The sequence below is a fragment of the Thalassophryne amazonica genome, chromosome 14, assembly GCF_902500255.1.
Source record: "Thalassophryne amazonica chromosome 14, fThaAma1.1, whole genome shotgun sequence".
NCBI lineage: Eukaryota > Metazoa > Chordata > Actinopteri > Batrachoidiformes > Batrachoididae > Thalassophryne > Thalassophryne amazonica.
This window is the reverse complement of record NC_047116.1, coordinates 3,580,676-3,596,163: the sequence shown is the minus strand read 5'-3', so window position 1 is coordinate 3,596,163 and position 15,488 is coordinate 3,580,676. Positions and strand designations below refer to the sequence as shown.

The 15,488-nt window shown below is 44.4% G+C and overlaps 1 protein-coding gene across 2 annotated transcripts in view; it reads right to left on the bottom strand.

The window, feature by feature from the left end:
- LOC117525395 (bone morphogenetic protein receptor type-2-like) overlaps positions 1-15,488 on the bottom strand; it is a 91,935-nt gene that overhangs the window by 22,373 nt on the left and 54,074 nt on the right. For both annotated transcript variants that reach the window (XM_034187251.1, XM_034187252.1), the window contains exons 12-18: positions 13,105-13,241; positions 11,356-11,548; positions 9,719-9,806; positions 8,687-8,766; positions 6,573-6,692; positions 6,138-6,329; positions 4,424-5,843 (exon numbers count right to left, since the gene is read on the bottom strand). In XM_034187251.1, the coding sequence (XP_034043142.1) occupies positions 4,424-5,843; positions 6,138-6,329; positions 6,573-6,692; positions 8,687-8,766; positions 9,719-9,806; positions 11,356-11,548; positions 13,105-13,241 (2,230 nt within the window). The remainder of the gene's footprint in view (positions 1-4,423; positions 5,844-6,137; positions 6,330-6,572; positions 6,693-8,686; positions 8,767-9,718; positions 9,807-11,355; positions 11,549-13,104; positions 13,242-15,488) is intronic.

Genomic DNA, 15,488 nt, shown 5'->3' with positions numbered 1-15,488 from the left:
TAAATTCTGCAAACTGTTTCTCTCAGATATTCCCAGATAGATAGCACAGCTGCTCAAAGTACAAACAGGAGCCAGGTCAGCCTGTTTACGGTTTGACATTTAGGAAGCTTCAGCAAAACCATTCACTCTGTACCTAAGATCGGAATGATTCAGTTGATTGCAATTGATCTGCACATGACTAATAGCACATGTTGTAACCATGGACTCATGTAGCCCCCACCCTTATCTTTGTTTTTTAATAAAAGAGCCTCGCACAGAATGCCACAGTTGGAGAACTGCAGATAGCAGCCTCTGCTGTGTCTCCCCTTTGCAAAGCTCACTAAAGACATCTCAACTCTCTGTCTGAGTTCTTTCTTGTATGTCTAGGTGAGGTCAAACCTGACAGAGACCCAGACTAAGGACCTCAGTGGGGTTGGCAGTTGAACTGTTTGGATTTAGGGGTGGTTCCAGAGTTGCATATATAAGATGCCAAGTAGGTTTAGGTTTGAGACATTCCACGCGCGTTGTAGGTAGCAGACAGCAAATCTTTGCTATTGCTGGAACAACCACTGGGCCATCCTCAATTTCAACATCATCCAATATAGTAATGGGTATCAAGTTTGCAAAGCATATCCCTCTATGATTTTTATGGACAAATCTACGGAAGCAGGCCACAGTCTCAACTTGTTGAATTTCCCTCAATGGCAGATAAACTGCACCATCACCATAGTGGATTTTCTGCACTAATTTCCCCGCTAAGCTAATGGATTCCACAACCACATTTGTCATAAGCGTTGCAGGGTCTCTAATCACCTGCTTCGGGGCCTGCTGTAAATTCTGAATGTTACCCTTGTAGAGCTCTATCTATGTTCGCAGACAAGATGGCGGAGCCTTCCCCAGTAGGGTGGAGGCCGTCCGGCATCAGCAAGCCACAGGGGCCCCAGAACAAAGGCCAGTTACCAATAAAGCTAAAGCCTTGCTGTCTACAAAATTGCACCAGCCACCTATTTAACAATGTCAGCCTGCTAAACGTCTCATCAGTACCCCGGGAGGTGGGGGGACCAGAGACTATTAATCGATGCCAACACATCTTTCTGGCAAGGTCACAAGTCCTCTCTATGTCCATTTTTGTGACCTCTGAGTGCTTCATCCTGACATCATTGGTGCCAACGTGAATAACTATGTGACTATATCTGATGTCATGTTCCTTAGTCTGTCTTCCCTTCTGCAGCATCAGCACCCTAAGATGGGATGCAATATCGGGAGCTCTGGCCCCAGGAATACATTTAACGTCAGCCAGCGTCTGTAACCTGACTTTACAGGTGATACAATCCCCATCACTAAAGTTCAGTGTTTTGGCCTGGAGACAAACTGATGACACCGTCATTGTCAAGTAACTCTCATGACTAAATGATGATGCTGCCTGCTGTCAGGAAACTCAGCAGGTTGACAGCAGTACCATCAAGGAAGCAACTTACACCTTCTTTTGGAAAGGGAAATCCTTGGATGAATCCCATCAGCAGTGTTGCCAAAGTAACTTTGAAAAATTACTTTATTAGTTCCTTTTTAGTTAATTTATACAGTTACTTCATTAGCAGCTTTATGCAATTACTTTATTAGAAGCTGCTGACACTTGCAACTAATAAGTAATGTAACTAGTACCAACTTAGTTACTCTTAAGATTGAGCAATCAGCAAAGTAACTAATCAGCAAAGTAACTTATATCTTAAAATCTTAGAAATAACCAAGTTTGATTAACCAAGTTTGATTATGAGTAACTTTATTAGTTACATTCAGCAGCTGCTGACAACTTGTCCGCAGCTGATAATTAAGTAACTGTATAAAGTAACTAATAAAGTAACTTTTCAAAGTTACTTTAGCAACAGTGTCTATCAGCAGGGTGTCAGTTTTGCTGTGAAGAATACCCTGGTCACGTGCACTGAGCCACCGTTAACTGGCAGTGAGAGAATCCTCAGGCCCAACCACAATCATCATCATCCCTCTACTCCAACCCAGAGGAAACAGACCAATTCTTCGAGTCCCTAGACAAAGTGATATCTGGGATTCCCAGCATGGAAGGCTTCTACCTACTCAGAGACTTTAATGCCAGAGTGGGTGCAGATCACAAGGCCTGGCCCACCTACCTAGGTGTCTACAGAAGGGGCAAGATCAATAACAACGGCCAACGACTAATGAAGCTGTGCTGCTATCAAGGCCTATGCGTGACATACACCTTCTTCAAATCCAAGGATATCCACCGGATGTCATGGCAGTCCTGCCACTGGCATCAGTTGGATCTAGTCATCACCAGGTGTACAGACCTTGCCAGTGTTCTCTTCACCTGCACCTACCATAGTGCAGACTGCAATACGGATTACTCCCTCATGGCACGCAAGGTGCGCGTAGTTCTAAGGAAGCTGCAGCACTCCAAGAAAAAAGGTCATCCACGCATCAACACCTGCTGTCTTGGCAGCTCAGAGAAAATGCAGCAGTTCATTAGCCAGCTGCAAGAAGCCCTCACTGAAGATACACCAAAAGGTGAGGAGGGTGTCTTGATGCCAAATGGTCCCACCTCCAAGATGCTGTGTACAACTCAGCCATCAACACTAATGGGAAAAAGGAGCATAAAAACACAGACTGGTATGAGGCCCACTGGGAGGAAATTGAGCCTGTGACTGACGCCAAGAGGAGAGCCCTACTGGAAAATGCTGCTCTTTAAACAGGAGCCTGAACAGTCCACGTCGAAGAAGATCGGCTGTCCCTCAAAACTCTTCACAGTGGTCTCTTCATTCCATGAGAATGTGCACAGTACAGTTTGCTTCAATGGCACAACATCAGAGGCCTTCCCAGTTAGCAGAGGGGTGAAACAGGGCTGTGTCCTTGTGCCGACGGTCTTCGGAATCTTCTCCATGCTCCTCCAATAAGCCTTGAAGGATTGCAGCAATGGAGGGTACATTCACACCAGGGCCGACGGCAAGCTCTTCAACATCACCCAAATTCACGCCAAGACCAAGGTTGTGGAGGTACTCATCCATGAACTTTTCCGACAATACAGCCTTGACATCACACTCCGAAGACGGTCTTCAGTAGCTTGTTAATCGCCTCTCTCATGCCTGCAAGGAGTTTGGACTGACCATCAGTCTGAAGAAGACAAATGGCGCAGGGTGCAGTTGATCCCCTAACACTCATGGGTACAGCCTGGAAGTCGTGGAGCACTTCACATATCTTGGGTCAACCATCTCTAACTCACTCTCCATTGATGCAGAGATGAACAGCAGGATTGCGAAGGCAGCAGCAATTATGAGAAGACTAAGCCACAGAGTCTGGAACAACTCCAGCCTCACTGAGAAAACAAAACTGTGCGTCTACCAGACCTGCGTGCTCAGCATACTCCTCTACGGGAGCGAGACAAACTGAAACTGAAAACTAGATGCAACACCACCATCTACTGGATGGAAGTGTAAATAGCATCCAACTATCACATGGTCGCTACTTGTTGCACTAAATTACACTTAATAAACAGAATTTTCAGTTTTGCAAATGCCTTTTTTTTTTTTTTTTACAAATGACAAAAAATGACATATACAAATACATATTTATTTGTAAAAACCAACACACACGTTACTGTAACTTGTGTGTTGTTTTTTTTTAGAAATAAATAAACCAACCAACCAGTGATGAGGAGGCTCATTTTCCCTTAATGCCTTTTGGCATCTGAGAGTTTTAATGCTCAAACCTTCAGAATTACTTTAAAACTAAAAGATATTAGTGATATTTTCACTTTCCAAAAATGACAGAGTTGACGTTAATATCAATAAACCGTCCGGAATTAGTTTGTTTTTAAATCAAACCATGAGTCAAACCTGCTTTGCTTTTTATGCCTTCTGCCACATGTCTGGGCCACTGTATGTTGCATGTAAATGACACTTCTTTACAGCAGTGGGCAGGACGCACAACGACAGAAACTCTGACTCGTTTGTGTTGGGTTTGTGATCACCTCTGATTCTACTCAGAAGCATCGGTGGTGCTTAAACTCAAAACTGGCTTGTCAGTAGATGACAGTGTACCAGAGTCAATACTAAAAGTTAGTGGTTAGCTGTAGCTTCTGCTAATTCTGTTATCGGTTTATCGTTATAAAAGTTAACTTTTCAGGTAGTGGATTAGCGGTTGTCTAACTTTTTGGATAGCTGTGCCCACCACTGGTTCCTGCACAGGATAAGGCCAGAAAACATCCAGAACTCAGCAGAGTTAGAGGTGGAGCTCATTCTCCCTGCTGACTAAAGTCCTGTGTGTTGTTGAGGGACCTGATGATGGGCTACAGGAGTAAGAGATGTAACACAGCAAAATGTAGATACAGAATTCTGATGCTTATGTTACGAGAACTTGAATGTCCATCAAAGCAAAAACCTTTCACTGACTCAATCTGTTTGCAATTTTGACTCACCTGAAGAGGGACAAGTGGCAGATAGGTCCAGAGAGCAGGGCCTCTCAGGCCTCCTGGCGTTAGCCTGGTTCTGTAACAGGCCTTTGGCACCTGAGGCTGGAGCTGCCAGACTTTCAGATTTCAAAAATCCTACTGCTGAGGTTTCTAAAGACAGACCATCAGGACTGAATAATGCAGCTTTTAAACCTGTAACTTCTGTATGTGAATGAAGAGTTTTTATCAGTGAAGCATCTTCATCCAAGCGAGGACTTTCTAGAGCTGAATAAGGTATAGGGACCAGCACAGCTGAAGTATCTGGATCTAAAGCTGGAGTCTGTCTATGGGAATTTGGGATTTCTTGAACTGAAGCTGCCAGATCTGAGGTTAGATGTTGTAGACCTGGAGCATTTGATGTTGCTTCATTAACTCTTAGATCTGAGGGTGGATCTTCTACAGCTGGAGTGTCTGGATCTGAGGTTGGTGCGTCTGTCACTAAAGCTTTCATTTTAAAGGTCCTAGTATCAAAATCTAATACTCTTGAAAACAAAAATGGGATTTTTGTAAATGGGACTTCTGGTGAAGTTGCTGTTTCCGGGGCTTCTGAAGCTTCTAAAGATTTTTCTGAAGGAAGACTTGAGTCACAACTTGTGTCTGAGCGGCTAGGAACCACTGTGGCAGCAACACAATGGACCTGATGAGCAGGTGGATTTATGTTAGAGTCAGGGAACAACACCGGGCCTGAAACTAGGACTGTCTGAAGTTGCAGGCTTGTAGCTGAGTCTTGACTTTGAACTTTGGCAGAAGAAAGGACCTGTCCTGCTTGTCCAGATGGTAAAACTTTATTTGCCACATCTGAAACTAGGCTGGCAGCAGGTGATTCCATGTGTATGATCTGCTCACTGGCTGGGTTTGACTGAGGATCGGGTATTCTGATGCCTCTGTCTTGACTAAATTCTGGTCCTATCATCTTTCTGGATTTAATCTCTGAACCCTGGACCTTATCCTCTGGCCCCGGTGCATGCCTGTTGTTGTTATTGTTGGAGTTTGACCCTCGTCCTGACAGGATGCTGGCAGTTCGTGAGTGACGCTGTTGTGGTTCACGTTCTGCAGGCGGCTGCTCTTGCCTCAGCAGTGGCTCGTTTTCATCTGGACTGGAGTTCAACAGGTTCATGCAACTGCCATCTCTTCCACTAAGGCCCACCTCCATTTTGTCCTCATGGTCCATTTGTGGTCCCACTGGGTTTGTGTGACCTCCTCCAGTGTTCTCATTCATTACCAAGGTAGGAATGCCAACACTGTAACCAGCAGTGACTAATGTTGCTGGATGGAGTCGAGTTCCATTGGTACCGGTGGCCCTTGTGTTGGTCATGGTGGTTACCAGGTGAGGCTCTGCTGCTGCAGCAACTGTCACCGTGTTCATTTTAGCAACACCCATTTCCACCTGAAAGACAGTTATTTCCATATTAAAGTTACTATAAATTTTGAAACTTTGACCATTAGAGATAATTCAAAATGTGCAACCGATCAGCTGACATTTAATTCCAACAGGGGAGACGTCCAGGAAGTCGTTTTAAACAAACCCAGACATACATTTATTTCTGGTCCAATCTAGACCAGATGCAGAAGAATGCTCCACTAGATTTATTGCTTAGTTGCACATGTTCAGTGTAAGCATCAAATCTGAGTTGGACACTCAGCACATTTTATTGGGGGGGGGGGTCAGGTCAGTTCCTACCTGTCTGTGGTTCCATCTGTGCTTTCCAAGCTGGAGGCGAGAGGAGCTGAGTGGAGTCTCCTTGGTTCTGGGGTTGAGGTGGAGGCTGGTGGGCCTGTGGGATTGGTTCTGCTGCTTTGGAAAAGGCTGAATTGACGAGGAAGACTGGGTGTCCCCCAGGCCACCGTGCAGATTTGACACCAACTCCTTTACCTGAAGGTCAAAGGTCACATTGGAAAGTACTTCACTGATGCACTGACCAGTTTTACACTGAGGGTCAATTAAGATCTGGCAGTCACGATCAGATCAGCAGGCACCATAGGTCAAGTCCTAGTATCGGTACCTCAATACTTTGCAGTATCAGTAATATTATTTCAATAATAGCAATAATAGCAATACCAGTTTGCAGTTTATGGCAGTAATAATAGTAACTCCTCAGCAGCTTGATGGTAATACCTCAGCAGTTTGTAGTATTTGGTGGTACAGCAGGGTGTTTGTTCGATCTGTTGTAGTAAAGTCTTTTTGTGAATGTTCCAGCAGGTTTTCATCAGAACTTTCCCTCAGGCTCTGATTGACCTGCAGAGATAGACAACACTTTACAATGTCCACTGTGAGACATGTTAACGATGTCCACTGTGAGACACTTAACGATGTCCACTGCAAGACAGGTTAACGATGTCCACTGTGAGACATGTTTACGATGTCCACTGTGAGACATGTTAATAATGTCCACTGTGAGACACTTAATGATGTCCACTGTGAGACATGTTTACGATGTCCACTGTGAGACATGTTAACAATGTCCACTGTGAGACACTTTACGATGTCCACTGTGAGACACTTTACGATGTCCACTGTGAGACACTTAACGATGTCCACTGCAAGACATGTTTACGATGTCCACTGCGAGACAGGTTAACGATGTCCACTGTGAGACATGTTTACGATGTCCATTGTGAGACATGTTAACGATGTCCACTGTGAGACACTTTACGATGTCCACTGCGAGACAGGTTAACGATGTCCACTGTGAGACATGTTAACGATGTCCACTGTGAGACACTTAACGATGTCCACTGCAAGACATGTTTACGATGTCCACTGTGAGACAGGTTAACGATGTCCACTGCGAGACAGGTTAACGATGTCCACTGTGAGACACTTTACGATGTCCACTGCAAGACATGTTAACGATGTCCACTGTGAGACACTTAACGATGTCCACTGCAAGACAGGTTAACGATGTCCACTGTGAGACATGTTTACGATGTCCACTGTGAGACACTTAATGATGTCCACTGTGAGACACTTTACAATGTCCACTGTGAGACATGTTAACGATGTCCACTGTGAGACACTTAACGATGTCCACTGCAAGACATGTTTACGATGTCCACTGTGAGACATGTTAACAATGTCCACTGTGAGACACTTAATGATGTCCACTGTGAGACTTTACGATGTCCACTGTGAGACATGTTAACGATGTCCACTGTGAGACACTTAACGATGTCCACTGTGAGACACTTAACGATGTCCACTGTGAGACATGTTTACGATGTCCACTGTGAGACATGTTAACGATGTCCACTGTGAGACACTTAACGATGTCCACTGCGAGACATGTTTACGATGTCCACTGTGAGACATGTTTACGATGTCCACTGCGAGACAGGTTAACGATGTCCACTGTGAGACAGTTTACGATGTCCACTGTGAGACATGTTAACGATGTCCACTGTGAGACATGTTAACGATGTCCACTGTGAGACACTTTACGATGTCCACTGTGAGACAGGTTAACGATGTCCACTGTGAGACATGTTAACGATGTCCACTGTGAGACATGTTAACGATGTCCACTGTGAGACACTTTACGATGTCCACTGTGAGACAGGTTAACGATGTCCACTGTGAGATATGTGAAAGAGTTTCTTTTATTCAGTGTTAAACTTAAACCCAACATAAGATCTGATTCTTTTCCACAACAACTACAAAAGTCTAAATATCGATATTACTGTAGCAAAGCTTTAAAGGTGTGTGTGTGTGTCTGTGTGTGCGCTTTTTATTAGGAAAAGGACACAGTGGGAACTGGGTGGACTGGGTGTTTCACGCTGGAACTATGTGTTGCTGTTTTTCTTAAATCTTAGATCAGCTGAGAACATGTTCAAAACAGGGACAATCTTAAAGGGGAACTAAGTAACTTTTGTACACTAACTTTATAGTTTGGGAGGAACTGTAATGGCTAAATGAGTTGTTTTGGGGAGAATGGGGGCTCTCTCTCCCCGACCAGGGGTCTCACAGCAGAAAACAGACACACTGACCCGGAGTTACGTACTGAGATGACCCCTGAACCGTATGTGCATGTTCATTATCTGCTGAGTTTCGTCTTTCTGTGTGTGGACTGAAATCAGGTTATTTTTCTCTGTAAACTGAAACCAGCTCTCAGTCCTTTTTGCACACAGAAAGAGGAAAATCAGTACAGAATAAATTCCCTGCTTTTTTACGCAGGTGCAGAAAGTTGCAAAGTTCTCCTTTAAAGAAGAAAATAAAAACAAATAAACAACCACCTCTTTTGTGTTGAACTTGGGGGCCTCCAAGTCTTCCTCTGTCAGCTGGAGGCAAACTGGGATGCTGGGCACAGTGCCACCTAGAGGAGAGGAGGAATAGGTACAGTGAGTACACTATGCCAACTCCTTGCTTGCTCCTCTGAGCTCGATCTCCTCTGTGCTGGACAGTCTCAGTCTTTGTTTCCTGCCTGCTTCTACAGATTTGGTGCTTTGTGTCTGTTCTCGTGGTACCATGATCTCCATGGTCTCCCTGCTGTCCTTCAGACCAGCCTTTTTTAACCACTGGTAGTATTGCTCTAGATTAGGCACTTCCTCTACCTGACCCGACCTGATCTACCTCCTACTTCTGAGGGAGGGGTTTGGTCTTCAATGATGTTTGCACTTCTTGTTCTTCTCCCTGTGTTTCCTGCTGCTTGGGGTCCTCACTGAGCACTCTGTCCAGGGATCCAGCATCCAGGAGCATCCACCAGCATTTTTTTTAAACAGTTGCACATTCTCGGGATGCTGGACTTCAGGTGGAACCCTACGTGTCACCATGAGGGGTTTTCTTGACATCTGTGGCTTCCACCTCCCCCTTTGGGCAGCTTCTTACTCCATGTTGGCCTCTGATGTCTGGTGGATCATAGGTGTCAACAGCCTGGATATAATTCCTCCTGCTGAGCCGACGTCTCTGGGGTCTACCTCACTCTCTGGAGGTATATGGCTGCAGCTGACCTTCTTGTCACCTCCTCACGGTTCCTGTTTGATTGTTGGATATCCAGGTACTTGTAGATGTCCTGCCTTCTGGAAGCTGGAACCTTTTGGTCTTCAGACCCACAGAGAGCATCACCTTGAAGTGTGACACACGTGATGTTCACTGGTGCAGTTCAATGAAGAACAGACAGGGGACTGTTAGACCGTAACAAGAGTGTGGACGATGAGGACTGTGAGCGTGCTTGTGTTTAAATAAACAACCTGAGATTAGAGCAACGGCCAAAAATAAAACATCCCGAGATAACTGACAGGTGACGTGAGTTTGTTTGTAGAACCCACCAGCCTGTCCAGGGTCTGAGACAGTGCCGAGGACGAAGGCAGGAGACACAGCACAGGACACGCTGGTGCCTGAACTGGAAGATCGAGCCTGAGAGAGAAGGAGGGAGAGGGAGAAAAAGAAAGAGGGAAGAGGAGGGAGGGAGGGAAAGAGAGAGAGGGAGGAGGAAGGGGGAGAGAGGGAAAGAGAGAGGGAGGGAGGGTCACTAGACCGAAGATGTGTCACCTGATCTCAAGGGATCAGTGCAGCATTTCTGAGTTCTGCATAAGATGTCATTCCTGATTGGTCACCGTAGTCTGATTCTGGCCAATCATGCAATGTCATGTAAGTGTAAGCCAGAGGTCTCAAACTGATTCCAGAAAGGGCAGAGAGGGTGCAGCTTTTCTTTGCAACCACCCACTGCAGCAGGTGATTTCACTGTTAACCCGATTCCACCTGCTCAAAGTGATGTTAATCGGTGACAACACCTGGTGGAGGGGTGGTTGCCTGCACCCTCTCGGCTCTTTCTGGAACAAGTTTGAGACCTGTGGTGTAAGCACTTGAGGTAAAGCAGGAGTAGATGGGTAAATAAGTAAGTAAGTAAGGTTTATTTATATAGCACCTTTCAAGATAGAAATCACAAAGTGCTTCACATAAGAACAGAGAAATTAAAAACAGCAGAACCATAAAACCATAAAAACTAGGTAAAAGCCAGCCTATACAAAAGGGTCTTTAGCTTCACTTTAAATGTTTCAACAGAGTCCACGGAGCGTAGGTCCAAAGGCAATGCATTCCACATTTTAGGTGCCACCACCTCGAAAGCACAGTCTCCCCTGGTCTTCAGTCTTGTCCTAGGCACAACCAATAGGCCCAGGTCCGAAGACCTCAGAGACCTACTTGTCACATATGGATGTAATAGCTCGGTGATATAAGATGGCATTTGACCATGCAGAGCTCTAAAAGTCAGTACTAGAATTTTAAATTGGAGTCTGAACTGGATGGGGAGCCAGTGCAAGGAGGAGAGGATTGGGGTTATATGTGACCTCTTTGATGACCTCGTCAGCAGCCTCGCAGCCGCATTCTGAACCGTTTGTAAGTGGTCCAAAGAGGACTTGCTAAGGCTAAAAATAGAGAGTTACAGTAATCCAAACGTGATGACACAAATGCATGAATGATCATCTCCATCTCCGCCCGAGACACAATGCTGCGCAGATGGGCAATATTGCGCAAATGGAAAAAACAAGACTGTGCCAGGCGGGTAACATACGCGTCAAAATTGAGGGAGTGATCGAACGTAACACCCAAGTTCCTCACTGCTGAGCGAACAAAAGGGGCCAGAGAACCAAGATTCCCAACCACAGTGGGAACAAACTCGTCAGGGGCACAAACAAGGACCTCAGTCTTTGCTATATTTAAGGACAAATAGTTGGCTGCCATCCAGTCACCAATAACCTCAACACAGTTCTGAAGAGCAGATACCCTAGAGACCGTTTGAGGAGTGAATGAGATGTACAGCTGGTGTGATGGTTGTGACAGTTATGCTGACTGTCTGAAATCTAACAATGTCACCTACTAAAACTAGTGTCTTTCTCCGTGGGCGGGGAATTCTCATTCCCGCGACGGAAAGACTATATGGACCTCAGAGTCACTGAATAAGTACCTGCTGCCAATCATAGTTGATGGACTTCTTGATTTTCTCTGCGACTTTTGCTCGACCTGTGGTTGTCTTGGCAAATGATGCTAGCTGGCTATCTCCCTGGAGATTTTTAACAACGTCCACTTGCAAATCAGCAGCGCAGGAAGTGGAGGAGGAGGAGTCAACCATATGAGGCCACAGACCAGAGGAGAGATTCCTAAAAATTAAAGAAAGGAATCAGGAAATGTTTTAGGTACAAACAAACAAATAGACATCACTACGCGTATGTGGTGTCAGTGGAGACACCACAGTCACACCTTTTATACTTCAACCCTCAATTTTAGGGTTCTAAAATTAGTAAATTAGTTCAAGGGTGTGTTGCCATGTGTGTACCTGTGTGTGTACCTGTGGTTATGTGTTGCTGTGTGTGTGTGTGTGTGTGTGTATACCTGCGGTTATGTGTTGCTGTGTGTGTGTGTGTGTTTGCACCTGCGGTTATGTGTTGCTCTGTGTGTGTGTGTGTGTGTACCTGTGGTTATGTGTTGCTGTGTGTGTGTGTGTGTGTGTGTGTGTACCTGTGGTTACGTGTTGCTGTGTGTGTGTGTGTGTGTGTACCTGTGGTTATGTGTTGCTGTGTGTGTGTGTGTGTGTGTACCTGTGGTTATGTGTTGCTGTGTGTGTGTGTGTGTGTACCTGTGGTTATGTGTTGCTGTGTGTGTGTACTTGTGGTTACGTGCTGCTGTGTGTGTGTGTGTGTGTATACCTGCGGTTATGTGTTGCTGTGTGTGTGTGTGTGTGTTTGCACCTGCGGTTATGTGTTGCTGTGTGTGTGTGTGTGTGTGTTTGCACCTGCGGTTATGTGTTGCTGTGTGTGTGTGTACCTGTGGTTATGTGTTGCTGTGTGTGTACAAATGTGGTTATGTGTTGCTGTGTGTGTGTACCTGTGGTTACGTGCTGCTGTGTGTGTGTGTGTGTGTGTGTGTGTGTGTGTGTGTGTGTGTGTGTGTACCTGTGGTTACGTGTTGCTGTGTGTGTGTGTACCTGCGGTTATGTGTTGCTGTGTGTGTGTGTACCTGCGGTTATGTGTTGCTGTGTGTGTGTGTACCTGCGGTTATGTGTTGCTGTGTGTTTGTACCTTCGGTTATGTGTTGCTGTGTGTTTGTACCTGCGGTTATGTGTTGCTGTGTGTTTGTACCTGCGGTTATGTGTTGCTGTGTGTTTGTACCTGCGGTTATGTGTTGCTGTGTGTTTGTACCTTCGGTTATGTGTTGCTGTGTGTTTGTACCTGCGGTTATGTGTTGCTGTGTGTTTGTACCTGCGGTTATGTGTTGCTGTGTGTGTGTGTGTGTACCTGCGGTTATGTTTTGCTGTGTGTGTATGTGTGCACCTGCGGTTATGTGTTGCTGTGTGTGTATGTGTGCACCTGTGGTTATGTGTTGCTGTGTGTGTACCTGTGGTTATGTGTTGCTGTGTGTGTGTACCTGTGGTTATGTGTTGCTGTGTGTGTGTACCTGTGGTTATGTGTTGCTGTGTGTGTGTGTGTACCTGCGGTTATGTGTTGCTGTGTGTGTGTGTGTACCTGTGGTTATGTGTTGCTGTGTGTGTGTGTACATGTGGTTATGTGTTGCTGTCTGTGTGTACGTGTGTGTGTGTACCTGTGGTTATGTGTTGCTGTGTGTGTGTGTACCTGTGGTTATGTGTTGCTGTCTGTGTGTACGTGTGTGTGTGTGTGTGTGTGTACCTGTGGTTATGTGTTGCTGTGTGTGTGTGTACCTGTGGTTATGTGTTGCTGTGTGTACACTCAGCAGTGTGAGTTCACATAGTCGTTCTTCGGCGCACTGAGCAGTGAGTCGAGCCTCAGCGTCCTGATCCCAGCAGTCCTCAATGGTTTCCTTCAGGGAGCGCAACACCTCCACAAACACACAGACATATTCAAAATATACACAACAACACACACAGAGTCAAAACACACACACACAGAGTCAAAATACACACAAAAACACGCACAGTCAAAATACACACAAACACAAAATCAAAATACACACAAAAACATGCACACAGTCAAAATACACACAAACACAAAATCAAAATACACACAAAAACAGTCAAAACACACACAGTCAAAATACACACAAACACAAAATCAAAATACACACACAAACAGGCACACAGTCAAAATAGACACACACACACACACACACACACACACACACACACACACACACACACACACACACAGAGTCAAACTACACACAGTCAAAATACACACAAACAGTCAAAATACATACATAGTCAAAATACACACACACACAATCAAAATACACACAAAAACAGTCAAAACACACAGTTAAAATACACAGAAACTCATAATCAAAATACACACAAACAGGCACAGTCAAAATACACATACACACACACGCACACACACACACACACACAGAGTCAAACTACACACAGTCAAAATACACACAAACAGTCAAAATACATAGTCAAAATACACACACACACACGCACACAGTCAAAATACACACAAACACACAATCAAAATACACACAAAAACAGTCAAAACACACACAAAAACACGCACACAGTCAAAATACACACAAACACACAATCAAAATACACACAAAGTCAAAATACACAGAAACTCACAATCAAAATACACACAAACAGGCACACAGTCAAAATAGACACACACACACACAGAGTCAAACTACACTCAGTCAAAATACACACAAACACACAATCAAAATACACACAAACAGGCACAGTCAAAATAGACACACACACACACAAACGACATACAGTCAAAATAGACACACACACACACAAACTACACACAGTCAAAATAGACACATACACACAGTCAAAATACACACACACAGTCAACATACACATGCACAGTCAACATACACACAGAGTCAAAATACACACGCACAGTCAAAATACACACACACACAGTCAAAATACACACAAACACACGCACACAGTCAAAATACACACAAACACACAATCAAAATACACACAAACAGTCAAAACACACACAAAAACACGCACACAGTCAAAATACACACAAACACACAATCAAAATACACACTAAAACAATCAAAACACACACAAAGTCAAAATACACAGAAACTCACAATCAAAATACACACAAACAGGCACACAGTCAAAATAGACACACACAGACACAGAGTCAAACTACACTCAGTCAAAATACACACAAACACACAATCAAAATACACACAAACAGGCACACAGTCAAAATAGACACACACACACACACAGAGTCAAACTACACAGTCAAAATAGACACACACACACAAACACACAAACTACACACAGTCAAAATAGACACACACACACAGTCAAAATACACACAAACACACAATCAAAATACACACAAACAGGCACACAGTCAAAATAAATCAATCAATCAATCAATCAATTTTTTTTATATAGCGCCAAATCACAACAAACAGTTGCCCCAAGGCGCTCCACTAAATACACACACACAGTCAAACTACATACACAGTCAATATACACACACACACACACACACACACACACACACACAGAGTCAAAATACACCCACATACACACACACACAGTCAAAACACACACAAAGTCAAAATACACAGAAACTCACAATCAAAATACACACAAACAGGCACACAGTCAAAATAGACACACACACACACACACACAGAGTCAAACTACACTCAGTCAAAATACACACAAACACACAATCAAAATACACACAAACAGGCACACAGTCAAAATAGACACACACACACACAGAGTCAAACTACATAGTCAAAATAGACACACACACACACAAACGACACACAGTCAAAATAGACACACACACACACACAAACTACACACAGTCAAAATACACACACACAGTCAACATACACACGCACAGTCAACATACACACGCACAGTCAACATACACACGCACAGTCAACATACACACAGAGTCAAAATACACACGCACAGTCAAAATACACACACACACAGTCAAAATACACACAAACACACGCACACAGTCAAAATACACACAAACACACAATCAAAATACACACAAACAGTCAAAACACACACAAAAACACGCACACAGTCAAAATACACACAAACACACAATCAAAATA